Source organism: Maniola hyperantus, chromosome 17 (assembly GCF_902806685.2).
Source record: "Maniola hyperantus chromosome 17, iAphHyp1.2, whole genome shotgun sequence".
NCBI lineage: Eukaryota > Metazoa > Arthropoda > Insecta > Lepidoptera > Nymphalidae > Maniola > Maniola hyperantus.
This window is the reverse complement of record NC_048552.1, coordinates 6263942-6291880: the sequence shown is the minus strand read 5'-3', so window position 1 is coordinate 6291880 and position 27939 is coordinate 6263942. Positions and strand designations below refer to the sequence as shown.

The following is a 27939-nucleotide window of genomic DNA, read 5'->3' as shown; positions in this document are numbered from 1 at the left end:
AATTTCGCCATAACTTCAAAACCAAACGTCCAATTTTAATCATTCAAAGACCAAATATTATCTCCATAAACTGTTCTTAGTGATGAAATCATTTATTTTGATAAGGATTAATAGCATGAGTAAAATAAACGCGTTTAAATGTAGTCCAAAAAAAATTCAAGATTTTTAAATAAAAAAATGGTTGCTGTGCCTCACTCGACATAGATGGGTATAGTGTGTCGCGGACTTTTTTGTAGATATTTATAAGATCTACAATTAATTAGAACATTTTATGGTTCTATCTTTTATAGTTTAGGCAGCGTACGCAAAATAAGTAACTTTTCTGGTTGATTTTTTACACCTTGTGTCCGAAAAACCCAAATATCTTACGGAACCCTATTTTTTTCCAAAATAAAATATAGCCTATGTTACTCGTGGATAATGTAGCTTTCGAATGGTGAAAGAATTTTTAAAATCGGTCCAGTAGTTTTTGAGCCTATTCAGTACAAACAAACAAACATACAAACAAAGTTTTCCTCTTTATAATATTAGTGTAGACTAGCTGATGCCCGCGACTTCGTCCGCATGGATTTAGGTTTTTGAAATCCCGTGGGAACTCTTCAATTTTCCGGGATAAAAAGTAGCTTATGTCCTTCCCCGGGATATAAGCTAACCCTGTACCAAATTTCATCAAAATCGGTTGAACGATTGGGCCGTGAAAAGCTGACAGACAGACAGATAGACAGACACACTTTCGCATTTATAATATTAGTATGGATTTCAATCGGGTATAAAAAAAACCTTTAAAGTATCAAACCGTCTCGGTCGTCGTCGGAGGTGGTTTTACCGGGCGCGTAGGCCAAGTGGTACCTGCCTCGGCGCGCCCGCCGCCAGTCAGAGCCCGTTCGACCCGCACACTACTCGTACACGACACGACAGCCGAATAGAGCCTTCGACAACACAAGTGTGACAACTTGACGACTCCCGACAACTTGATAGCTGACAGTGATCATGCAAGTGCTAACGACGGTACTGTTTGCGTGCGTGCTCGCGGCCGTGCGGGCCGTCATCCGGACCCCGCTCGAAGCGTTCCGGCCTTCCGGAGAGATCCACATCCGAAGGCCGGACAAGCTGCCACTTCTCCCGCACAGACGCTCCAACACGCCCAAAAGTGGACTCAAGGTCCTATACCAAACTGGAGTGAGTACCCATTCACAAGCTTTTATTCTACCCTATTTTGTAACTGTAAGTCACTATTCAAATTCGTGTCGTAAAACTTGAAACCATTTAACTTAATATAGTAAGCTTAAATTTTTAGAAATTTCATGCATCTAACTATAATTTATTAAGTAAGATTTTTTGAAAAATGCTTTGTAAGCTTACCAGGAAAGGATATATTATATATAATATGGTTGAGACTCCAAAATCAAAACAAAATCCGTATCGTCCATAAACTAGCTTCTTTAGAGCTTTCGCGTTTTGCATTACAAGATATGGAAATAATATCACCTCGAACTTTGTTTTGCAACCCTTTTGTGACCTAATTATGAAAGTGTTGATTGCGAAATTGATATTATTCGCAGGCCTACAACGGCCTTTCATTGATTAATAGCACTTAATTCGCCTTAACGGATGCAGAGCTTTCCGTAAACCTACTTGTTAATCTGGTAAAATATGGTTTATAACTTCATAATAATTTTAATATGCGGTTTCGAAATCGCCGGAAAGCCTCGTAAGCTTAGCCACCACGGTTTAATTTACTAGTATTTATGTAGGTAAGTACCACTTGCGAAATATCGGGCGACAATTTCTTGTAGGTATCAAGTTAAAATACTAGTAGGTATATCCTACCTCGAGATACATAAATCCATACTTTTTTAATATTATAAATGCGAAAGTCTGTCTGCTAGTTTTTCACGGCCCATCCGTTTCACCGATTTTGACGAAATTATGTAAGTAAGTAGGTACATTTGTAAAGGAGTTAGTTTGCATCATGGGGCAGACATAGGCTACTTTTAATCCCGTAAAATCAAAGAATAGAATAGAATAGAATAGAATGTTTTTAGAATATAGTGTTTTTTTATTCATGTAAACTTTTTACAAGTGCTTATGAATAAAAATAAGAAGAAATAATGAAAGAGTTTCCACGGGATTTTTGATAAACCTTAATCCACGCGGATGAAGTCGCGAGTGTTAACTAGTGTGCTATATAATTACAGCATAAAATAACAGTAGAGGCCACGAAAGCAAAGCCGTGGACAAAAATAATAATCAAGTTGACCCTGTCGGACTAGGGAATTGTATTTATTTTTTCTATTGTGTATTTTTATCAAGTATAGCTACTACTAAATATTCTTTCTGCTAAATGCATATATGTATATTGTCCTATATATAAACCTTTTCATATAGAGGTAGGCAGGTAAGTATGTATAAATTACCTTGAATTGGATTTGAAGTAAGTAGTTAAGTAAGAAAGTACGCGGCAGAAAATAATGTACATCGACCTTTAGAATGAGACTTCGGCTTTGTGAGCGTTTTGTCGGTCGCAACGACAGAGACAATGCTCTACAAGACCGCTATCTGTTTGTAAAGGTCGATGTGCATTATTTTCTGCCACGTACTGTAGAAAATTTAGACGCGCATGGGAAATATTTTATTGGTGCGAAAGTTATAGTCCGCGACAGGTCAAGATGACAATCGGGGTATAAAGCGGGGGGAAGCCCCGCACGTTACCCGCGCTCGCCCGAACATGGTTAGCGCGGGGGCCGTGCGGGTGTTCCCTTCCCGATTGCCATTTCAGCTTGTCGCGTATTATAGGTTCCTGTGAATAATAAAACATAAGTAGGTGTACTGTGAATTTAAACAATTGAACGTAAAAATTACAGATCAAAAACATAAAGGTGTACCTACTTACTCTAATCTAAATGAAAGGTTAGAGGTAGGTACCTATATCTAATATCCAGTATCGCAGTGGTACCAAAAAGGTATGAATGGGCAACGATGCTATCTATGACCTATTGCTAGCTTTTAGAAAAGCGAGTTAAGAAAATAAAACCTACTGCAGGTTTTGTTTTAAGTTACATACCTACGTATCCATCACTTTATTAAAGTTTAATGAGACAGGTAGACCTTGAATTTCAATTTCTTTATTAGTTGCATCCATCCACACTTTGTCCAGATACGAGACATTAGCACCATTACTGGCCAACATAACTCATTCCTACTTATTTCACATGATTATTCGATGATTCTAATTAGTAGTACGTGGGCCCAGACATAATCTCATAAGGCATCACAATTATAAGTCGTGACAAACGTCACGAAGTAAGAGCCATTGAAATAAAAGAATTTGTATGAGTATCAGGTCGTCAAATTTAATATAGATTTCCACTTAATCGTTTTGCAACTTCGATTCTTGTAAAACGGTGTTCGCAGAAGAAAAGGGGAATTTAATTAATTATAAATCAGTTATGTTTTGGATGGGCAAGTAGATAAAGGCGTAGGTAGGTAGACTAGGTGCACTTATAGAACACATACCTACTGGCATTCCTGAATACATACCTACCTAACACCTATGGACAAATTATTGACATCATGAACAGAATTTAGGTATCAATTCACAAGCTCAAGAGCTTTTTGTCTTTTAAACATTTTACGAAGAAGCATTCTTTATTTTTAATCTTTGTTAAATCTATGTTAGAACAAACGTAATAAAAATAGTTTATACCTATTCGTCAACGTCCTACTAGGAACACATTCTTCGGTGACCTCTCGGAATCCTCAGGAATGTGGAGGAAATATTTGAAATTTCTCGTATACGAGCCTTTTCCTGGATCATCCGACCACGATCAAGCAAACGCACGAGACATTAGTCATGTATTTGTAAGTGCTTCTACGAAGGGAACCACCCGGCAATTAGCCCAATTAACACAAAAAAAAATACCGACATACGAACGCAGTGACTAATATCACATCCAGCAGGAAACGAACCGGAAAATTTAAAAACGATCGCACCTACATTCCGAATAAAAATACCATCAAAATAACTGCACATCACAACATAACCTGCCACCGATTTCCTCAGTGAAACTAATATCGACAGTAATTACATATGAGATTAATAAAAAAATTTAAGTCACGGATGTCAAGTTTTGTAAGTCATATTTCTAAAACAACGTTAATCATATTATTATGCCTAATTTTAAAGTCGATTCAAGAAGATAATCGTCCCGAGCTAGGCTCTGTAAGCTCCGCACGCGACAATAGCTTCTGATGGTTGGGTTGCGCATGTTTTAAAATGATTCGTAAGTTGTATGTGTTAAAAGTGGAAATGCGGGTTTATTTTGAATGTTTTTAAATGTGTAATTTGAATGCCGTAGCGGTGCACGGCTGCGTAGGTGAATGCGTAACACTGGTAGCGGCAGGTGTTCATTCACTCATTCTTATCTTGACAGCTTCGATGACTTACGGTCGAGGCTTCGTCCCGGCGGAGTGTGTGCTATTTGCTTGAAAAAGTATCTTTTTTTTCTTTTTATGTGACTGGCTTTAAGCTCATTTGTAACGGTAACCGTCTTTTCGGTCGTACGTCTTAAGGAATGGAATTTAAAAGTTATCTTGTCGTTCATTCATTATTCTTTTGTGCAAGAATATAATCTTGACAGATACGAGAAAGTCTAAGTAGGTATTTTTACGATATAAAAAAATTGGTATAGGTAACTTTTAGCTTCATTATTTTTTCGACAGTTAAATATTGCATTTTATGGTCTGATAATACTTATCTAATCGCAATAAGACTTACCCCCGTTCCCACTTGTCGTTTGTCGGATCCGGATTTAAATCGGATGTTCCAGTGGCAGAACATTGTATATGAAGCTATTCACACTTGTCGGAAACCGATTTTGTGTCAAAATGTACTGCCACTGGTAGACACTGCCACATCAAGCGACAAACGACAAGTGAAAACGGGGGGTACGTCATTGCAAAGAGAACCAAATCAAATAAGTGTTATAAAATCATCATCATTATCACTTGCCACCAGGTCTGATAAAAAACGAAAGAACAATTTGAAATAAGTGACAAACCAGGCATAATGTTTCATTAAGAACGCAGTGTTTCTAGATTTTATACCTAATTTCGATAAAATCTGTAACAGATAGTGTTCTCACTGCGATCATGCTAGGTTACAGGATAAAGTTAAAGCTGTTGATAATATATAAAAAAGTATAAAAAAATAAAAAAAGACACACGAGTAAACGTAACCGCAAACACGACAATTCAAGAGTAAATTAAGGAAGGACATTGTAACAATGGTTGACGAAATACAACAATCCCCACTCAAGTGCCGGCAGTGGTTGAAAACCAAAAGAATGGGCAAGCCGAAGACCGACAAATAAACAAAAGAAGCTCCTCTGAATGACAAAACCGCAGGAGGGCGCTGGTCAATGATCACCCTAAAGAACTCTATAGGTTACTACTCCTACCTTTACTGAAAACAATTCGATCTTATTACATACCTATATTCAAAAGTCAGAAGGGAGTAGGTTGATAAAGTAGGTACCATACACAGAAATCTTCATAACAATTATTAAGATTTCTGTGGGTACATCTGAAAAGGTGTCAATAGCTTTATCATACTGTTTGATCTTAATTTGAAGAAACTGCCCCCCGATTGTGTAAGAAAACCTTTTCATCGTTATCGTAATCGACAGAAAATTCTGCCCTTTTATTGTTTGATTCACTGTTTACATTTTTTCACGGCCAATCAAGGTGCTGAATTTGCTATCGATAACCGATTACGGTAAATACGTTTTACTTATACAATTGGGGGGCAGGTATTTAATCAGGCTCTTCTTGTTACTCTCATTCCGCACCTTCTACGTTTTTGATTGCCAGCTGAACTGATGGGCACGCCGAAGACCGACAAATAAACAACAGAAGCTCCCCTGAATGACTAAACCACAGGAGGGCGCTGGTCAATGATCACCCTAAAGAACTCTATAGGTATACTGAGAACAATTCGATCTTATTACACGTATTCAAAAGTCAGAAAGGAGTAGGTAGGTACATGTAAAAAAGGTGTCAATGGTGTCAACAGCTTCATCATACTGTTTGATCTTAATAATAAATAATAATAATACTATAATTATTCGCTGGAATGTGGGTACATATAGGTTTTACATCAGTTTACACCAATACTACAACATAGGAAACTGGTATTTAATCAGAATCCTCTTGTTAATCTCACCCCATACCTACTTCGTTTTTGATTGCCAGCTGAACTGGTTCAGGGTAAACGAGTAGCTCAGGTTCAGCATACATTTTTAATATGGCGATGGCCAAGAAATCCGTTGTTTTTTGTCAACAGGCAGTGGGTTCAACTCATGATCTCTTAATACAAAATGTAATGGTATTTTCAATCCCGCCACTGTTCATCAGAAATTAAAAATCGGAAGCATCGACGGTCTGTTACGATCAAAGATTTAAGTAGATTATACCTACCTGCTACGTACGATTGCCGATAATCGTAAGAGGAAATTAGAACCGCTGATTTAATAAGCCTTAGGTGTAGCAATTCTCACGAAAGAATCGCGACGGGTCAGTCCCTATAAGGCTGTCATGATGACAGTTTGTATGAAATGACAAAACTTTACGGAGTCAGTAGTCCAAAACTACTGGTTCATTCAAAATTAGTTGCAAAGGTCATAAAATATGACCATATACTGTTTAGGACGAAGACCTTGGATAATCAGCTGATTCTTCCAGTGAGTATATTGAAGAAACCATAATAACCTTTATTACACAATCGAATAAAGTGACCTGAATTCCACAAGTACCTAGTCATATCTTACATAATTTATGTTTGATGCAAAGTGATTTTCAAAACGGATAAAGTAATAAACGAGCTGTCAGCATCTCACTACGATATCACCGGTGACAGACTGAATAGGATAATGTATGTGAGGATCACGATTGATTGCCTGCGATTTGGGCACAGCTTGTCTAAATCTAGGTTATATTTAGCCTAACGGGACCTAGGTACAGCGACGTTTTATTTTATTACGACCCATATACAGCGTAGATCTAGATGTAGTAGCAATAAAGTTATAGAATTTGTAGGCCGTTCTAGGCGATCACCTTAAAATGGTAAATTGATAGGACCACAACGGATTTAATTACGAAGCAGCAGTTTTCCTACGTATAATTAATCGTTGCGTTAAAGAAAACTTCATTTCCATTTCCAAGCGCCTCTTAGATATCCGATAGGAAGGTACGAGTAAGAAATGGAGACGGATGTAACGGGAGCTAGATGCAACTACATTGACCGGATTTGTAGCGAAATTACGTAAAAAATAATTCATTTTTTATTTAAAAACTTGCTGATGGTTTATTTGAAGGGCAAAATATTGATTTATATAAACTGTCATGCCTACTCCCAAGCTTATACGCCTGCTGACTGGAAAGGAAGTATATCTATACCTATTCTTCTTCCCTTCTTTAAAATGAGCGAGGAAATATAGAAAATATTATGTTAGAAACTCAAAACTTTTAGACAGTAAACTGTGAATATAAAATAATATACAAGCAATCTTTGGGAAATAGGTAGGTAACAAGGAGCATAATATTATTTGGAAGAAGGAGAGTGACCAAAATATATAGAATACATAGAATATTTCCAAAATATGTAAACTACTAATACTACTGATATTATAAATGCGAAAGTGTGCTTGTTTCTCCTTCAAGCACGTCGCGTAAGTCGTAACGAAGCAAGATCAAAGTTTTTTTGCATGGATATAGATCTTATCTACCTACCCAGGAGTTGGACAAAGACTGATTTTATTATGGAAAATTTAAGGTACGGACAGACGTGCTCATTACTAGCACGAAAGCATGCTTTTATTGAGCAAGTGCTCATTAGTAGCACGTGTGTCATGTAATGAGCATGCTTATTTCGAGCATGCTCAAAAATCAACCGACGTTTGATTTTCGAGCATGCTACCTGAGGCGCGGGTAGAAGGGGGCGTGCTCCGAGCGCGTCTGAACAGGGTTTCCTTATTAGCATGTACTCAGTACAACATACAACATATAACTCTACAGTTTATTTAAGCATGCTTATTGCTGGCAAATGTGAACAGTTGCATGAGCATGCTAACATTAAGCTAGCATAAAAGCACGCTTTTTTTTAGCACGTCTGTCCGTACCTTTAAGAGTTAATACGGGATGTTAAAAGGCATAAATCCAGGCGGGTGAATTTGAGAGTATCATATTATTATAGTGACTGTATGAAACCAAAAATATGCTTATTTTAAATGTCTCTAAACAATGATTGTGCATAAAACGTTACAAGAAACATTATTTTCATTTAACAGCGAAAATAAAGCAAACCTTTAGGCACCTTTATGATTTCATAGCCATCAAACACTGACAGATCCGATTAAAGCAATAAAATGGGTATGTAATGAGATAATTAAGCGTAAGGCTCCGCTAGTGACTTTTTCTTGTCAAATCATCGTCAATACTTTTTTGTCTTGCACTGTTCTTGCACACACTTGCCGCAACGACGCGACACCAACTGATTTTGAAATGGATTAGAAAAACTGAACCATGAACTCATATGACACTAGAAAATAGAAATAGATGATGCTCGCGGCGTTATCCGCGTGGATATTGTTTTTTTAAATATCAAAAACTCTTTTAGGGGATAAAAAGTAGCTTATGTCAGTAGTTAAGTCAGGTTATGACTTTATCCATTTTCAGTTTCAGTCAAATAGGTCATTGATGCGTGGAGGTGTAACAAAATAATATCCCAATATCTAAACTTTTACAGTTATCTATAATATTCTTACGATTAGGACTGAAATAACACGTTGTAACAATGTGAAGCCGTAATGCATTTTGAGACGTCACCATTTAAAGTGCCCTAAAAAAAAGATCTGCCTGCATGCGGAGACGTCAAAATATGACGTTTACCCTTTCAAACTAAATGAGACTCAACGCTCATGTCACGTTAGCTAAACTCACGTTAATTTGAAATGTTGCAATAGGACAGTCAATTGACTATTCACTCATAATTATCGCAATTATTTTACTGGTTCGATTGGTAATATCGAATACCGGCAGAGAAAAAATACAATTTAAGACAATTCTCTAGTATACAATCTCTATACCTAAACTAAAATGATAGGTCTAAATGTATTGCTATCCCTTTCATATTGGTTACTGCGGAAAAGGACAACACTAAGATTAGCCACAATATTTTACTCGGTCCGCCATTCGTAGAGGCTCCTTCCATGGTTTGTTCAGGGAGATCATAAAATAAGATATATAGACATTTTGTGGGGAGTCACGTCGTTAGTGTGCCTTTAAACTAACACTTCTCCACGGTTGGGTCGGGCAAATAGCGTGACTCGAGACACGAGTCACAGAGTGAATGTAAAAAGTGACCTCGAGAGGGAATCTCGGCAACAACGTCACTGGTAAAGGCGGGACTACAATGTTTGGAATGCTGTCCGAATTCACTGATCAATCGTTATTATTATATTATGATAGTAGACTTTTGAAATGTTATGAACTGTGGTTTTGTATTGCTCTCTTTGTTATGTTGTTGCATAAAAAAAATTACAATTAGTTTGCCTGTTGGCCAACACTTCATTAAAACCTACATAGGACATATTATACATACCTACGTAGAACATACATGGATCTGAATATCACGCTGTTGAATTATAAGCTAACCAGCTTACGAGTATGCCCGCGACTTCATCCGCGTGGACGTGGACAAATTTTGAACCCTGTTTTAACCCCTTAGGGGTGGAATTTTCAAAAATCCTTTCTTAACGGATGTCCACGTCATAATAGCCATCTGCATGCCAAATTTCACCCCGTCCAGAAGTTTTAACTGTGCGTTGATAGAGCAGTCAGTCAGTCAGTCAGTCACTTTTTCGTTTTATATTTATAGATTTTATGATAAAGACAAGTCATAATTAATAAAGTTAAAATACCACAGCCCTGCCAAAAAATAACTGAAAGCAACATTTTTCAAATTTGACAAAAGTGGCATAACAACCGCCATATTACTTTTTTCAAATTAGTTATAGCAGGTTTCACTCACGATATATCCACATCCAAATCTGTTCAGGCATTTAGAAGTAATGGTGGAATAAAGAAATCACATAGGTACCTTGTATCCAAATCTGTTTAGGCTTTTATAAGTTATGGTGGAATAAGAAACTCATATAGGTGCATACATGAACGCTGATACATTACACTCCTTTTCTTGGGCAATCGTGTAACAACTAACAAGCTACATATTACAAAGTAATTCCAAAGAATTTTCACATAATATTTTGTACTTTCAGTATAGTTAACTACTTCGAAACTACCAACAGCTTTGAATTAAGTTTAATCTCAAAACCTTAATAAGATTTAATCAAAAACTTAAATGGTCTACCTTTATGGACGTAGCATTAGAGTTGTAGAAAAAGGACCAATAAGAGCATCCGGAGAGTCAAAGCTGCACCTGCGTTACGCGACAAAAAAAAAACTAAACACGATGCACCTCTTATTTCTTTATTTCTCCAAAGCCTTTTAATAATAAACGGATTTACTCAGTTATCTAGAAGTGACCTTTTTTGAAAAGAGAATATTGCGTGGGGGTGTTTTGTTTATAGGTAGCTGCATTTTTGCTAAAGCTTTTACCTACAATGACATAAACTAATATCTATTGCTATGATTGCTATCAATATTGAAAAAGTTGTAAAAGTTACCTACTTTACAGTTACTACTACAGTACTAGTTACATTTGTTTCTTATTGAAATTTTTTTCATAGACCCGACTGCTTTTTGCACTGCATTAGGTCTGTGGAAATAATAAAAGATTATTTTTTTTACATTTGAAAATGGCGCCATACACCATCACATATAACTTTTCCAAAAATTGAATCCAGTCCCACTCGGGACGATGTAAAGATTCTAACGATATCCCATACATCTTTTGTTCAGGTACTTTAGAAGTTATGGGGGAATAAACTCACATGAACCCTGGAAACATTATACCTACTCCTTTTTTGGGCAGTCCTGCAAGGTGGTTTCCTTAAAGTGTACTAAGTATTTACATTTAACGTATATTATATAAACAATCTGGAGTAATTTGTCTCACCAAAAATAAAAAATAGTTGCGTACTTGTACGTCGTTTTTCATAACCGTTCCCATTATCTATCCCTACATTTCAATATGAAAGCCCGTTGAACGGAGCATCTCTGTGTCTTCTTCATTGTGGGGCATCCGGACGTATTCAATACGCACGTGTTCCTTTGAGATGCCCCCAGTTCCAAGATGCTCGAGTGCTCAGAGGGGATTGTCAATGAGAGCTTGATTCTTTGAAAGTGGATCGGGGTAATACAGATTGTATGAACCGTGTTTTGATAGAATTATTATACACACTAGCTTTAACGCCTGGATCTACACGTAAAGATTCCATACAACTAATATTATAATGTTTTTTCTAACCGTATTTCAGCAACGGCGGCCAATTTAGGAGACTATCCGACGACGACGTCAGATTAGGAACCAACAAAATATACGTATATTTCAATTATTTTAGTCGCATCTTAGAATACCTAAAATGTAGTTATTCTAAGTAATATAATTAGCAAGAAGAGATGGTCTTATTGCGTAGTGATTTCTTCCAGACAACCTTCGGGGTATGAATAGCAATTTTTTCGTAGCGTGCCTACACGTGTAACTTGCAACATTAAGAGATAAGATTTTTTGTAATCTTTATTTTTAGCCGGGACTTCATCACTTCGATAGCGCGCTCCCCAGAGTTTTCCATACAAATGTTTAATTGTCATTTAAATAAAAACCGGCCAAGTGCGAGTCAGGCTCGCGCACCTTTCTTATGATAATTGGAGTGGATAAGAAAGGGTTTTCTAAAACAGATTTTTTATGCATCATAAGTTTGTGAATTATCGTGAAAATGTCGAAAAAATACGACTGTAGTACGGAACCCTCGGAGTGCGAGCCTGCAGTACTTGTACTGCACTGTACCTCGGAGTGCGAGCCTGACTCGCACTTGGCCGGTTTTTTTCTTTCTATTTTAAATCTCGCAATTACTAGGTTTCTGTAGATTATTACCTATCTATATTCAAAAATATTTAAAGCTATATTTATAGTGAGAATATAATATAGTGGCTCAGTAAATGTACCTCTATGTGTTTACATAATAATATCATAAGTGTCGTTACACACATGTCTAACAATGGACGGCCATATACGGCGACTCTATAAAGCTAAGTTTACAATAATGACTATACTACATAGTTCTCATTTAAGTAAAAATTTCCTAAACTTCGACTATTAATAACATAAATCTGTGCTATCTTTCACATTAATTTTAAGCTCTAGCTTGTAGCTACGATAAACCATTTATTGTAAATCTTAATTTTAATTAACGAACTTAAAATTAATGTGAACTATAGCAGCAATTTTAAAGTTATTATATATTAAGTGTCCTAATTTAGATTTTGACTTTGAGCCACTGAAAAATACACCTAAACAAGTGTCTGACGGAACGTCAAGATGATGATTAGGATAATTGAAATTAACAATGTGAGCAAAGTGTTTACAGTTAAAAGACGGCGCTGCCGACATATCTATCTATCAATTTCTTATTCTAATTATTGTTATAAGTCGTGATGATGTGAACTGAGCTTTAGCGTGCGCGTGCGCAATGCATTCGGTGTTGCTTCCGGCCGCGTTGATGTCTTTTAGAGCACTACTGAATGCCTTATACGGCTACGGCCTACGAATACGATCGCATGGGCGGACTTAACGCGTACATTTGAATTGTGTTCCATGACAGTTACAAACTAGTATTTTTGAACTGATTTATATGCCTGTGAGTTTCTTAGGGTTCCGTAATAAAAAAGGAAACCTTATACCTAGTTTCATCCAGACCATCTGGCCTTCTGTCGGCGTCTCAGAGCCATTTTAAAAATAAACTATAAGAAGGTTGAAAATAGGTATTTTACCTATTCTATTACTGCTACATTTTAATTTTGAAAAAATAAATATTCAGGTTATGTACCTACCTTATGAACATGAAAAGTGTGAATCGATAAAAAATGGTTTAAACCCTCGAGTAAATGTTTAATGGTAGGTATTTTAAAATGTTTACGAGGGAAGTTTCTTAGACAGCTTTATATTTTTATGACTACGAAACCTACGATGGCTTTTTATTAAATTATTTTTTTACACAAAACCTTGGGTTTTTATACAAAAACTGTAGGTAGGTATTATTAGGTACTTTAATAAATTACAATATTATGCAGACCACTCATATGCAGGGTTCTTTATATTTCACTATAACTCACACTATATTTACGTCGATTCCTGTAGAAAATTATTATTTATCGATCAAGAGCCATAAGGCTAATAACAGTCCGTATTCCTACGCTAAAGTGATGCACGTTTGAAACCTTATTATTAAGTAATATCTGAAGCAAGATTCATCTGCGAGTCAGTAAATAATAAGGCGAATCGTTGATATTATATTTCAACCACACGATAAAATAAAATTTTAGGCCTGCCTAAGCAAAAATAAGTGGACTGTATAATCATGTATAACATGTGTAATTTTGTGGGTTTATTTATTTATTTAAGTATTAAATTTATAGAAAGTACATAACATTATTTCTACTACATTCAGTAGAGAAATAATGTAGTAAGTAGGTATACCTATTAGTATGTGGAGGCTCGACTACGCTTATGGAACCACTGCACCTATTTCAATTTCTAAGGTAGGTACATTATTTCAGATGGACATAATTATGTTGTTGTGTACCCAGGCGAAGTCAGGCCTGCTAGTATTTAACATAACCATATCTAGCGGTTGCCCAAGACTTCATCCGCATTACTAAATGTGTCACAATTAAAAATATTCCTCGTGTTGATAGCATTAAAATTTAATTAAAATTAAGTTTAGAATTTTTAAGCGAATACACAGATAAACGTAGATTTCAATTTTGTTTTGCGAGTAGGTAGATACTAGGTATACTGCGTACCTTGACGAGAAAATATAATAAATTGTAGTATTTTTTTAAATAAGTAAAAGTTTATGATACAAAGGTCTTTCTAATAATCCGCTTAATTTTCACTCAAAATCGGCAAAAATGAATTTTCTCATATACTTACATATTTTTAAACAATATTTTTTGATACGTCATACTGAAGGTACCTATACCTAGTATTAGAATTTTAATTACGTCCGACCTACTAAAAGTTCATAAAGTAATTTATATCAGGTAGCCAGCCAGATTCGCCGTAAGAGAAAAAACACGAGCGGTCTGTATAATTAAATAAACAACAAGACTTTTTAAAACTAATCATGTCAGTTATCATTAAATATAGGTCTCGCTGAACTTCGCACTACTTTGTGTCGAATGACGGACCATTTCCTTTGCATTCATAATAAGCAACTTCACAGACTTGTTTTTTAATACAGCATATTGAATTTACCGTGATCCTAATATGGTGGCAAATTGTTATCAACTAGATGAAAAATACAATATTTTTAAAAATACCGTGGGAACTTTTCCATGATAAAAAGTAGCCTTCCCCGGGATATAAGCTTACTGTTGGGCCGTGAAAAGCTGGCAAACAAACAGACAGACAGACACACTTTCGCATTTATAATAATAGGTATGGATATTGGATGAACGTTCAGGTCCTAAGATACTGGAAGCGCGAATAGATGACTAGCGGCAAAAGACCGTGGAGTGTGGATCCTTTTTAGTCACTTGCGAGTATGTCTAGCAGCGGGGTTCCATCGCTTCAGGCGCTGACGACACTAACCCGTGTCGTTCTATTAAATGCCTACATCTAACTTAGCAAAATGTCGTTACCCGAATCATTATTGAGCAAATCGGTAATCAAACTAGGGCCCGACAAAGTTTTTTTATCGGTCCCTCAAAAAAAGAACAGAAACTATACTATTAAACTACCAGTACAAAATTAACAAAAGTGATTAATTTAGGTGAAGGTAGAAATAAACCATCAACCAGCCCAAGGGATGGGCCAGTCCACCACGCTGGAAAACTTTATGCTGGCTTTGAGCATATTATGGAGAACTCTCAGGCAGGTTTCCTTACAAAAACAGACATATTAGAATAAAAATGTTTTTTCTCTATCTTGACTCAACCAAAATTTTAATCAGGCATTTTCCGTCATAAGACTGGTTCATTCACACCACTATGCCTTCAAGGCATTCCAAGAGGATGTTCACTAATTTGAATAAAAAAAAACAAACAAAACAAAAGGCTCAGTTTTAAACGGGACGGATGTCGAACGTCGAAAGCCTGTAACTAATTACATTTGTAATAAATAATTTTTGGCCGCTGGCGATGCGTTATTAGGCGGATTAGTAATTTGGTTTTAGCTACCTGTGTTCCCGGTTACAACAATTTGACCGTACTCAATTTTATACTTTAAGACTTGTGAACTGAGATCTAAAACTGTTTAAACGTGTTTAAGATTGAGGCTTCCGTTCAACGCCCAAAGCCATCCCAATGCCGTGTAGTGTAATTAAGAGGGACTAATTGGAATACTGTAATTTATTGGGAAATACAATTTTGTTTGAGTTGTGATTGTTTAATAACAGTCGCATCGCAGGTTTTAATATCGGCTAAGCATTCGCGGCTCTATACAAAGAAAAACTTAAAAGCTTAAAGTTTCGCTTGACTCAAATTGAAATTTTCACTAAATAAACTCGCTCAGCGATATTCGTTCAGCGATGCTCGCTCGCTTGAACACGTGTAACGTGCGCGCAGGTTTGCAGTTTGCACAGGACTGAGCGACCGCGGGCGAATGGCACGAGTAATCGCTCGTCGCACTTGCACACTCGGTTATAGCCCGGCGACAAAACTATCGAAACTACACACTCGCTTCCCGCTGATCGCGAACTCGTTTATAGTTTCTAGTTCTACTCGTTTCTCGTTCATCGTCGGCGGTCAGACCACTGCCTTAGAGTTAAGTTTTTTAAGTAGGTTGGTCAGTATGTTGGATGCAACTTCCATATGCTCCAAAATATCTGTAGTTCTTCTTCATTCTGGGCTGGTTTCCGCACTTAAACGTTTCCGTCTGTTGTGCGTTATCTGTAGTTCAGAAATAGACTACCTACACAGTTTTGTGTTTCTGTACTTGCTTACGGGTGTTTTGAACCAAGAGGCTCCCAGAGTTAAGTTCTCAGTATACGTCGAATGCAAATTAAGTTCAAGGAAACGAAGGACGCCAGTCGCCATGTGGCAAGGACGCACCTGGAATATCGTAATGGGTGTTTTATAGAGGAAGCTATAAAAAAATATCTATGTGTATCTATTCAATGGTATTCTTCACACGCTTTGATATTGTAATCGACACCATAAGGGAAATTACTCCCTTACAAACCTCTCTCTTCTAGAAAATATGGTCTGATTTTCAAAGATTAAACTATCATTATGAAAATAACCTGCATGCTTGAGAGTTTTCCATAATGTTCTCAAAGATGTGTGAAGTCTGCCAATCCGCACATGGCCAGCGTGGTAGACTATGGCCAAAACCCTTCTCACTCTGAGAGGAGACCCGCGCTGTGTAGTGAGCCGGTGATGGGTTGATCATGATGATGATGATGATGAAAATAATGATGTAACTGCTGAAGAAGTAAACCAGCATACATTCCTATTTTCTATTGCAACCAATAACTGTGCTCACAATTAAAAGTAATGAAATGATAACGATAGGTATCATCTTAAAGTTTAGAGTCTCTTTAATTTATTCTGAATGGTGATACAAATCACCTTGCATTCAACCAGCAATATAACTTACGTAAGATCGATTGCATACAATTTGAGCCTACGTAAAAAGTTAAAAAGAAATAGCAGAGGCGTGTGCCCACTTCTAAGGGCTAGGCGTACTTGGAAGGTTGTGGAAGGTCGTTCGGGCAAAGATTATTTCATTAGAGTGGGCGCGGCAAGCCACCTGTTCACACCGGATGCCCTCCCCGCGACCCGCCAACAGCCTTCTCAAGAAGAACACGACTATCTTCATTAACACCGTTTTCGAAATTAAACTCTCTTCCATCACGTGAAAGTTCATTTTCAACCAAAGTTCTTCCATGAAGATAACTTTAAACAGCAAAGATTTGATACCAAGATTAGTCCTGGGGCGAAAATCGGCTGTTGCATTTTATTATCTATAATTACGAAGGTAAGGACGAAACTCCAAGAGGGTTTATCTAATTTCAGCTTTACAAAAAGACGAAATGACACGTCCCCTAAAACCGTCGGCCCCAGGCGTCATTCAAGTCTTGGACTTTTGAAAAATCATATCCAGGGCGGTAGCCACTCTTTATAATCAGGACAGGCTACAAAAGTTTACAGCAGGCTGAAAGCAAAATATTTAAGCGTTTGCTGAGGCAATGTTTGTAATAATTTATATGTAGGTACCTTGACTACAGAATTTTTTTATTTGGGTACTCACATAAAGTATTACATAGTGTTAATTTTTGAACAAAATAGTACAAACATTTTCTTTCTCAGCACTCAAAAAAACTGAAATTAAGAACTTCTCGTTTTCTACAAATCTACCAATCAATTTTTATTTCGCTCAAGATAACACCTATATGTTTTTTAGATGTCGTGTAATTACTTTTTAATCAAATCAATGTTTTTTATTGTTCATTGAAAATAATGAACACTTCAATGAAAATAATGAACAAGTTCAGGCCCGGTCTGGCCCAAAATATTTCAGGGCAGGGCCGTGGCAAACTCCTGGCTACAGCCCTGATCATACCACAACCATACGATATACCTAAACACGATCTTCAGTCGGTAAGCAGTTGCGTGAAAATTGCTTGTGTCAATGCAAAACGGCAGAGACTCACGCGATTCCAATTTTAGGAGCTGAACGTGGTGTCATTAAGTACCGTTTTCAATAACTATAATTTTTAAATATCATATTCAAAATTTAAACTATTTTGCAATATGCAAACGACCTAAAATAATCGGTCTACATGACTTAACTTTTAACTGATTGACCCCAATAAAAATTATTGTAGACAGTTTCTTCAAATTATCTAACTGATCAACAATAATATTAGTTAACATAAACAAAAACAAAAGGGAGTTTTAAAATAGCTACCTTTTAACGAAAAAAAAAACTTATTAAAAGTTAGCAGTTAGGTTAGTCGTTTAATATTCAGAAGGGATACTAAGCAGATTTTTATCGATTTTCATTACCAGCATGATGTATTCAGTATCACGCGTCAAAATTGCAACAATGAAATAAAAGTTCAGGGTTGCCTTATTGAAAATTCTGTTACAAAATAAAAAAAACTACTTTCCTTAGTTCGATAATTCAGAACCAAGTTCGGAACAGCTTTGAAAAAAACTGCTTCAAAGTAAGTCAACAACCCATACTTTGTGTATACAGTCCATGTGAGATTATTTTTTGTTTTGCTACACAAAAGGGCTATATCCGGCTTTTGAAAGATCCGTCCGAGGCCGTTTCCGCGAAATACATCGCAATACACAAGAAACGGGAAGTATATCCGGAACAACGAAAAAAAATGTTTTTACGCTTCTAATTCTAATAGGGCTGTCGGGTATCTTATGTTTATGGAAATTTATTTTAACATAATAAGACTTGATCTAATGTTTATGTAAATTTAACATAACTGCTTGATTCATATTTAAATAATACGGCCATCATTACTGTAATAAAAATATTGTAACTAAAGAATGTTCGCTAAATTACACTTTTTTTGTTTTAATTTAACTGGCAGTATATTATTTTCTTATTTAGGTATATTACCGCAAAGCTACATTTAAAATAGGTATAGAAATGCGGCTTCAACAAACATTTTTCTTAGGAATTTTTTATGACTATTATGTATTTTATAATGTGTTAGATATGATAATTATGTAAATAACAGTAGGAAGGTGGGTATGATTAAAATCAGCGATGCTAATGAACTTCTATTGGTATTTAATATTTAGCGTAGAATGTCCGGCAGAACTAGGCTTGAGATGTGTTCGCGAAGAAAAAAGGTTCCCACAGCTAACAGGTTGCCGAATGGTATGTCTTCCGGTCGGAAGTAAGTCGACCGATGGTCCTTTGGCCACAAAAAAAGAAAAGAGAATGGAATCGTAGCACATGTCCCTACCTACGTACTTTGTTAGCCCCAACAATCATTATGATTAACATCTTTCGGACGTCGTTATAATGATCTCCCGTAATCCACTTCTGTTTTCTTCCTTTACAAAGGGCGGCAGGTGCGAACCGCTTTCGACAAACACATTTCGAATTTCCCACGCTGTATACACAAGATGTTTCTGAAATAGTCGGTTGTAATTCTCGCCGTGCAAAATTTTATTTGCACGGATCCGTCAATCTTTCAATGCAAAACACCTGCACCTGTATTACGAAGCACGTGATTGATAGCACTGCGATTGTCGCAATTGGCCGAATTTACATGACTATAATAAATGACTTTTCACGCGCCATTTTAACTTTATGTGTCAATTGTCATGTCAAAAGTACGATTTTAGTGCTTATTTTAAAGGTGAACCGTACTTTTGACATGACAGTTGACCCATAAAGTTAAAATGGTGCGTGAGAAGTCATTTTGTATACGGACTTTAGCGCTTGCTACTGTACGGAAGTCGGCCAATAAGAAAGAGATTGTAATTCCTTATCGCATTGATTGTAACAATGTTTTGTGATATACGGACTGATTGATGCAAGCTGAATTTTCAATGTACAAATCAATTTAATATGCAAGCTAATATTGGGTAGTTCCACGTACAAAAAACCGATGCATTGTTTGGCCGCACGATAGCAACAACGTGTCAAGTACAAGGATGTTATGTCACGATGACACATTGTTATCGACACCGAGGAAATGTACTCTGACATTTTAATGCAATGGGTAATTTTGTTGAAAGGTTCCCATTGTCCGTACAAAATGACTTCTCATACGCGCCATTTCAACTATATGGGTCAACATTCATGTCAAAAGTACGGTTCACCTTTAAAATAAGAACTAAAATCGCACTTTTGAGATGATTTTGACACATAAAGTTGAAATGGCACGTCAGGAGTTAAATTTTACGCGTTATATCTAAGTGTTGAACAAAAGATAATTAAAAATAAATAAAATGAAAATCAACACGACGAAATAAGATTTCGTAATTACATCAAGAGCGTATAAAATAAAAAGTTAATTAACTCTCAAGGTGATTGGTAAAATTGTAATTTTATAAAAAAGGTATTCGAAGGCTATTTTATCCTACCTAATTTTGAGAAATAGAACTCAAAACATGTAAAAGGGCGTTTTGTAAGAAATGAATACCTACTAGATATCAAATAATCGCGGTCTAAGAACATTGGCAGCACCAGATAATTTTTATTTATGCCTACGCCTTATGAATTACCCCATATCGAAGTTTAGTGGGAAAGCCGAAGTGATATTTAGTTAGTGTTTGCATGTATGTGAATGATAGCTTATACAATGTATGCAATTTGTAATTTCAGGTATCTGAGGAGGACTTGCCAGATTGCAGGGCGAGGCAGGTGTGCAGTAAAGTGGACTTGTACGACTCCACGCAGCCCTGGATAGAGAGGAAGTGCCGTTGTTTGGGACATAGGCCTTGTTCTAGGTAAGCTAAATAATAGCATTATGCGCATTACGAAACATAAAGATATTCTGGCATTCCCGAAGGTTACTATCCATATAATCTGTCTGTCTATATTGAACAATAACACGTAGGAGTAGCATCCTTAGGTAGCAAGGTCTTATGGCCACGTGGGCAGACAACGTTGGGATATCAAAACAATTTGTTTAGATGTTTAATTTACATTTACCGGTGTGTTGTTTATTAATTAAATAGTACAGGTTCTTTACATCAAGTAGGTAGGTATATCGTCATCCTTGACGCTTGATCCAATCTGCAGTTCGTATACTTGTCCTGCAAACTGACATCTCAATTCATGATATGATACATTCAATGATCAAGCCTCATGCAAATTGGTCGATATATTATTTGATAGTGCGCGCCTGCATTACAGTGAAATTCACGGAAAGGTTTCCGCGATCAATTTTCTAATTACAATCCGGGTATCTTTAAAGCAAGAGTGAATAGCCATCTTCTAGGTAAAGGCGTCCCGTCATAGACCACATCATCACTTTCCTTCAGGTGTGATAGTATGGCCAAACGTTTGCGTATAATGAATTTAAAGAAAAGAGTAATTTTAAGATAATTCTGCCTCATACATTTTTCAATTAGAAAAACACTAGCAGGCTTACCTACCTACTTTTATTTACATTAAGCCATTTTAGTGTGAAAAGCATTACAATACAGCACAGACCACCACCTATAGACGCCACACCCCCGATCACCAAGCTTAGGCTTAGCATAAAAGTCGGCCCACGCCTGTTCGGTACCCTCATTCCGCACATTGTCTTGATTACGTGACTTTTGGGTCCACCAATCACAACAAAGCATTCTCCCCTGTCCCCCGTCAACATTTTACAATTTTGTTTTCATGAAAAACCTTGTATATGCGTACCTACTCTTGAGGTTGAATTCTCTATGCAATACAGGCATATTTAAACGCACTATGAAAATGTGGAGATTATAAAAGCAACAGTGCCTACGCACCGATTTGCCATATTGAGTTTGTATAGAAGCTACTGTAAAGTGTTTAACTTTATCTACTGTTTATTAAATGGTCGCCTACTTAGCTAAATTATTTTATTGCCGACCAATAAGATTGTTTGTATAGTAGCTGCCATATTCGGAGTAGATATACTTAGTACCTACCAACCCACTTTGGTCAAGTTGTAGCACAAAAACAATATAAAAAATACTATAAGGTGTACGTTTGGCAGTTAGTTTCCTTTAATGGAATAAGTAAGATAGTCATCAATAAGTATCGGTAGGTATCGTGGGATTGGGTTCAATAGGTAAAATTATTGACGCTGTAATTGCATGGATACTTTGATTATGATGAATGATAATAATCGATTATCGCGATTAATTTTACTGATTTGCCTACTGGCTTTTATATATTCCTATCTTTTAATATATTTAGGATTAGGGTACTCGTAATTTGGGGCTCATGATTGTCATTATACAACTCTTACTACAAGGTACCAAGCTTGGTTAAACGAAATTTCTTATCTTTTGACGAGAAATGTTCACCGTGCAATTGCTGAGTTCTTATTTTTTTCATGTTTTTTGTACGGGATACTAAACTACATTACCTACACACTAATAATGAAATTAAGTGGACAAAAGTGAAGCTTATCACTCTAATAGAAATTTCTTCCAGCTTGCCTCAGAAATGAGTAGGTACCTACCTGATATGTTCAAATTATAAACTGGTATACCTAGCTCTAAGTTACAAAGAAACAATAAATCTTTACCATGTTCCAAAGGATTAAATAGGGTAGGTACTGCCACATTCATGACAGTGCAACAAAAGGTCGAGGCTTCGACGTCAATGGCAGGCGTCAAATATTCCTACATTTGACGTTAGGTATAGCTATAGCATAGCCTATGAATCGCCTATTTGTCTTTGAGTTCATGTCACCATTACTACCGCTATAATAAATTTGAAAGTGTGTTTGTTTGTCGGTTTGTTGGTTTGTCCTTCAATCACGTCGTAACGGAGCAACAGATCAACGTGATTTTTGGCATGGGTATAGTTTAAGACCTGGAAAGGTATATAGGCTACTTTTTATCCCGAAAAATCAAAGAGTTCCCACGGGATTTTAAAAACCTAAATCCACGCGTACGAATTCCCGGGCATCAGCTAGTATTCTAATATTTGACATATCGTCGATTCAGGATCAAACCGAGAGTTCACTCTGGTTCTACTTCTATGAGCCTATTTTTCAAGTAAATTAATAAAAACAATGATTTTTTATTCCAGCGACCTATCAGACGACGACAATCACACGCTAGCGGACAAAACGACGCTATACAAATCCTGCGAACCCGTGAAGAGGTTACCCAAATGCCGCTACTTCAAGGACGCCGCATGGATCATCTACTCCTTTCCCGACAGCAACGCAACGCAGCAGATCGTGAACTGCCACTGCCCCAAGCAATCAGTCACGTATCTGCTGAGGAAATTACCGTACACGACACCTAGCGGCGAACAAGGGAACCAGTACCAGTTCGGGTGCTCGCCGCAAAGCGTAAGTTTGCTTTTAATATGTAGTTTGGTTGAGAGCTGCTCGGTGGCGCTGCAATAGAACACTAGTACTAATTAACTTATTTCTTACTACTTACAAAGACTTACTTATTTTCCGAATTATATCATTCTTAAGTTTTTCTGATCTGTTTCATATTATATTTCTAGTTTATTTTTGAATTTGTAGTGGATTTTGCTTTTTTATGACCGACTTATAAAAGGTGGGTTCATGTTTGTTCTTTTATCTGTTTGGAATTAATCAATATTAATTAAATAGTTTCAGCTACTACCTCTGTTTCACAATATGATTTTGGTCAAAATAGATTTAGCAATTTTGAGTAAGTAGATAGGTGTTAAACACAACACGAATTCTTTTATGGCATGGCATTTATTTGTCGTTTATATTTTTTACTGTTAATTTGTTTTTGATAAAACCATTTATTTTTGTTTTTACAGAGGTTACGGTGTTCCCGAAAGGAACCATGCAAGCTCTTCAGTGCCAGGCGTCGTCACGAGCAAATAGACGAGGTGAACGCTAGCACCATCTGCCAATGCCCGAGGGACCACACCTGCCCCAAGCACCATACAGAACCAGGAGTATTACCAGGGGTCACCTATGTAGCTGAGGACATCCGTACGTACCACGGCTACTGCTTGCCTGAACCTCCGCCCGAAACCTACAGATTTGTAGGCGACAAAGACTGAGACTTCAAAGAATTTACCCCATTATGTGATCGCTTCAATTGTACCTAGAGTGTACAGGCGGCTTTCGAAGATTAGGCAGCTTTTATGATTTGCTCATTAGACATTACCTGTTTAGTACAAAAATTAATAATTATACTAGGACTCCTAAAAGAAACTAATTCATCCTTTAAAGACTTAAACAACGACAAAGTGCGATGACAACTGCACGGCAGGATGTCATACCGAATGCGCGTGGACAAGTATGTACACGTGTACGATTTGTAATACAAGGAAATTTATAAAGGTCCCAACGCACTTGAGCTGCGCTGCGCGACGCGGCACGTGTAGTTCATATGGAGCAAAGCGCACTTGAGCAACGTGGCGCGATGCAGCGCGCCAAATATAGTTTATATTATGAATTTGTATGGAGCAAGGCATTGCCACGTCGCGTTGCGTCACGTCGCGCAGCGTAGCGCAAATGCGGACCTTTGATAGCACGTCACATTGCAGCAGGCGGCTACTACACGTGTTCGCAGTGTGAGCACCTGCGTACATTTTCTTGTTATACAGTGTGCTTAGTATGACATTTTACATCTCATCAACGTAGATAGAATTTGAGCATCGGAACACTTTACCGTCAAGCCTCAATGGAGTTTATTAAATGCCTCGTTTTAACGTTTAAGCTTATCCAATATCCATACATCAACTCCAAACAGAAAAATTAATGATGATTTATGACTGTAAATGAAAAACTTTTAGGCTATTTTATTCTGACGTTATTGTGTTTCGACACTCGAATTCTATCAACGTTAGTGAGATGTAAAATCTCATACTAAGCAGACAGCTTCTAGTAGTCGAACACGTTTCGTCGCGCATTGCGTGTATTTCAGGCTTAATATAGCGCAACCGAGTCGCGAACTAGACTGGAAATATTTTTAAGTAGGATTTCGAGGTAGGTACTGAGTGATAGTGTTTTTTTATGTAATCAACGCTTTTAATTTGTGCATAGTTATTATTGATTAGTTTTTACCTTTATGACTTTTTTACTTTTATACCAATCCTAGCTGCATTTGACAAAGTTGATAAACGAATAAAAAGCGTTGAAGTTAATTACTTGTATATATTTTGCAATGTAGCGTTTGCTAATGCTCTGGTTTTCTAGGATAGCGCTTGCTTTATGCCGGTATTTTCTGAGAGGAACTTTTTAGCCTTACGGCAATTAAAAATAGCTCTCTAAAAACCGAATTAATAATAATTAATCAACCAATCCGGTAAATTACTTAGCAATGTTGGTATTTGTCATTTTTTGACAAACGTTGCATAGTAACCTACCGTTCTTACTTGTCGTCTGTCGGCCCGGAATTTAATCGGATGTTCCAGTGGCAGAACATTTTAACACAATATAGTTTATATGAGATTGTATGGAGAAGGTCCTGCCGGGTCGAGTTGCGTCGCGCCTCGCAGCGTAAGTGCGTTTGGACCATTATGGACGAATTAATCAATCAGATTATTGATGAAAGACGTGTTAATTTTATTACGCCATCAGTGTGTAATGTGAGTGGTCTTCTGCTGAATATATTACTACTTTTCCGTTCAGTAGACATGCACCCTTACGAAAGCAATGTAAGGCTCTGCTATCTTGGGGAACTAGAGCTTAACATAATATTGTTTCTGTTATATTTGTAAATAATAATATTAGTGTTAAGTATCATTCCAAACGTTAGTTTAAATTATTTTATTATTTTTCATATTTTTAATATTTACTTGCCATACTTGCGTAGTTGTTGCGTTTTTATTTGTCAAAGTATTTTTTAAACAAAGCTTTTGTTCAGTATGTCTTCCATTCCAGTTAAGAGGGCAGTCATAATATTGTCATTGTTTTGTTTTTATTTATGATTGTAAACTTATTGTTATACGATAATGAATTGGTCGGAAGCCATATACCTATGGATAAAACTTGTACCCTCTAACAAATAAACCTGGAATAGCGGTGGAATAGTTATACTCTGTTTTGTCTTTTTCCTTCAAATGTCAAATTACTGATGACAGAGAAAGACAAAACAGAGTATAACTATTCCACCGCTATTCCAGGTTTATTTGTTAGAGAGAAAGTATTTTAGGATAAGTTAATTTTGAAACCATACAGCTTGCTTATTTGATTGAAAAAAACACGCTTTTGGATTTGATATGTGTCAGCGATATTTTTCTAGAATGGAGATTAGATTAGATAAGCAACTGAAAGTAATTTGTTTTATTAATAGTGAGATGAGTAACGCCGTAAGGAATGTGTTACAGTTCTTGCAAATCACGAAGGCGAGTGAATTTTAGTTGTGGTTACGTCGTATACATGGACATTGCGTAAGTGTGCGTGCATGTCAGACCAATCAGTCGCGAGCAGGCACTCGCAAACGCACATATTTACTTATTTATACTGATACGACTTAAACACAAGCATAATCCAGTCGCCCTCGTGAAATGCAAGAACTTTACTGACTATGACCTAATTTACTATAGAAAAGGTCTGACTGATTGGCTTATTAACGTACAGTTTAGATACTCGACATTTTCCGTGTTCTGTAGGTATAAGTAGATCCCCACCAACGCCGGGGCGGGTCATCTAATAAGTACTTAGATAAAGAAACAGAAGTTCACTACATAATATTATAAATTAAAGTGTCCCGCCACGCTGAATTTGTGTTTGTACGGGTTAACCCCAGAAACTACTATACAGATTTTCATACGGTTTTCACCAATAGAACGAGGGATTATCTTAGGTTATAGGCACATTATGATTTATGAACTTTTTGCGAAAATACTATGTTACCGGTATGACGATAATTGTGAATTAAGCTGCAACCAATCGTCATCTTTGAGAAGCCGGTGTGGGTCGCCAGTTGTCGATAAATCATTTTATACTGAGATAATAAGTGTTGCTAGTTTGCTTATCGATATCTATATTTGTTGTCTTCAAACTTGATTACAAACACAAAAAAATGATATTTTTAAGTATGGAACTGAATTTTGTTAGTAAGCTTTTACACACGAAATACCTACAGTACGATCGTATAGAGAAGCTTAAACAATGACACGAGTCATGTTATCTGTACATGTATGTAAATATGAGAAATGTTGATGTTTGTAAAATCATACCGATGTAATGGTACGTCTTCCTTATTTGTTTCATGTATAGCTATTACATAAGTTAAATTATTGACAGAAAACGAATAAATGTTTCAAAATTGTGTAAGTTTTTATTTTAAACTACCTTCTATTCAAAGTAGAACATACAGTGCGACAAGGCTATCTTGGCGCGTGGCGAAAATAGAAACTAACGTTGCCGTCAAGTGTCCCCTTTGTCCTTGTTTAAATATTCTAAGCCTTTGTTCTCCAACAGCGCCAACCTGTCAATGTCATTCAAGTGCCAAGAGAGCCTTGTCGCACTGTAAAATGGAATTAACTATAATGGATCAATATTCTGAATGATGAGGAAATCGTACAAACAGGGCTTTTGGTTTTTTTAGAACTCTCAGTTAAATATTCTCAAATACTAAATGGTATTCAAATCTACTAATCAGTATACTTGAATCACCTAGGTGAATCAAGTCTACAGCACCATACCAGATATTGTAAAAAATACCAAGTTTACTTGTGTAGTAAAATAAATCTTTTCGCGAGATTTTCGTAGCGACTGTTGAACTGTGGATGCTTTTATTCTAACTGGGGTTATGCGTGTCACTAAATTATATTTTTGTCCCAGGAAGTGCTCCAAAATAAACAGTCTTGAGGAAATTGCTCATGTTTTAAATTACCCTCATCGGGTATAGAATCCGTAGTACAGAGTGACGTTCATGTTAAAAATAAATAAAAATCAAATTTTTTAAAATTATTATTCGCTTTAATAATGAATGCTAGCCACATAAACTACCGCTTTACAAAAAAAACACTTTATTTTACTACTACAGTCCAAGACCCTATTAGACAGACTAGATGTTACGGATTAACGAGTAGTCAGGTTTATAACTAAAATTTTACTACATATTGGA

General features: G+C 36.6%; 2 protein-coding genes across 4 annotated transcripts in view; one reads left to right on the top strand and one right to left on the bottom strand.

Annotated features, from left to right (window-relative positions):
* Window positions 1-27939, bottom strand: part of LOC117989940 (elongation factor-like GTPase 1) — a 149973-nt gene that overhangs the window by 20631 nt on the left and 101403 nt on the right. The gene's annotated exons all lie outside the window — the stretch shown is intronic.
* On the top strand, window positions 883-27138 carry aos (protein argos). 3 transcript variants are annotated; one of them, XR_011237765.1, is made up of 5 exons: window positions 883-1179; window positions 20546-20670; window positions 22949-23216; window positions 23669-25855; window positions 26005-27138. XR_011237765.1 is itself a non-coding variant. In XM_034977347.2 (4 exons), exons 1-4 carry the CDS (start codon window positions 991-993, stop codon window positions 23915-23917), a joined length of 831 nt encoding a protein of 276 aa, XP_034833238.1. In that variant the 5' UTR covers window positions 883-990; the 3' UTR covers window positions 23918-27138. The 3 variants fall into 3 exon arrangements, 1 of the variants encoding a protein (XP_034833238.1); XR_011237766.1 differs by having other exon boundaries at window positions 26001-27138; XM_034977347.2 differs by having other exon boundaries at window positions 23669-27138.

Excerpts from the sequence above, each read along its gene's own strand:
- aos (XM_034977347.2), top strand. The coding sequence starts at position 991 with ATGCAAGTGCTAACGACGGTACTGTTTGCGTGCGTGCTCGCGGCCGTG. Across the intron at positions 20,671-22,948 it reads GGACATAGGCCTTGTTCTAG|CGACCTATCAGACGACGACA; the intron begins GTAAGCTAAATA and ends TTTTTATTCCAG. Across the intron at positions 23,217-23,668 it reads TCGGGTGCTCGCCGCAAAGC|AGGTTACGGTGTTCCCGAAA; the intron begins GTAAGTTTGCTT and ends TTGTTTTTACAG.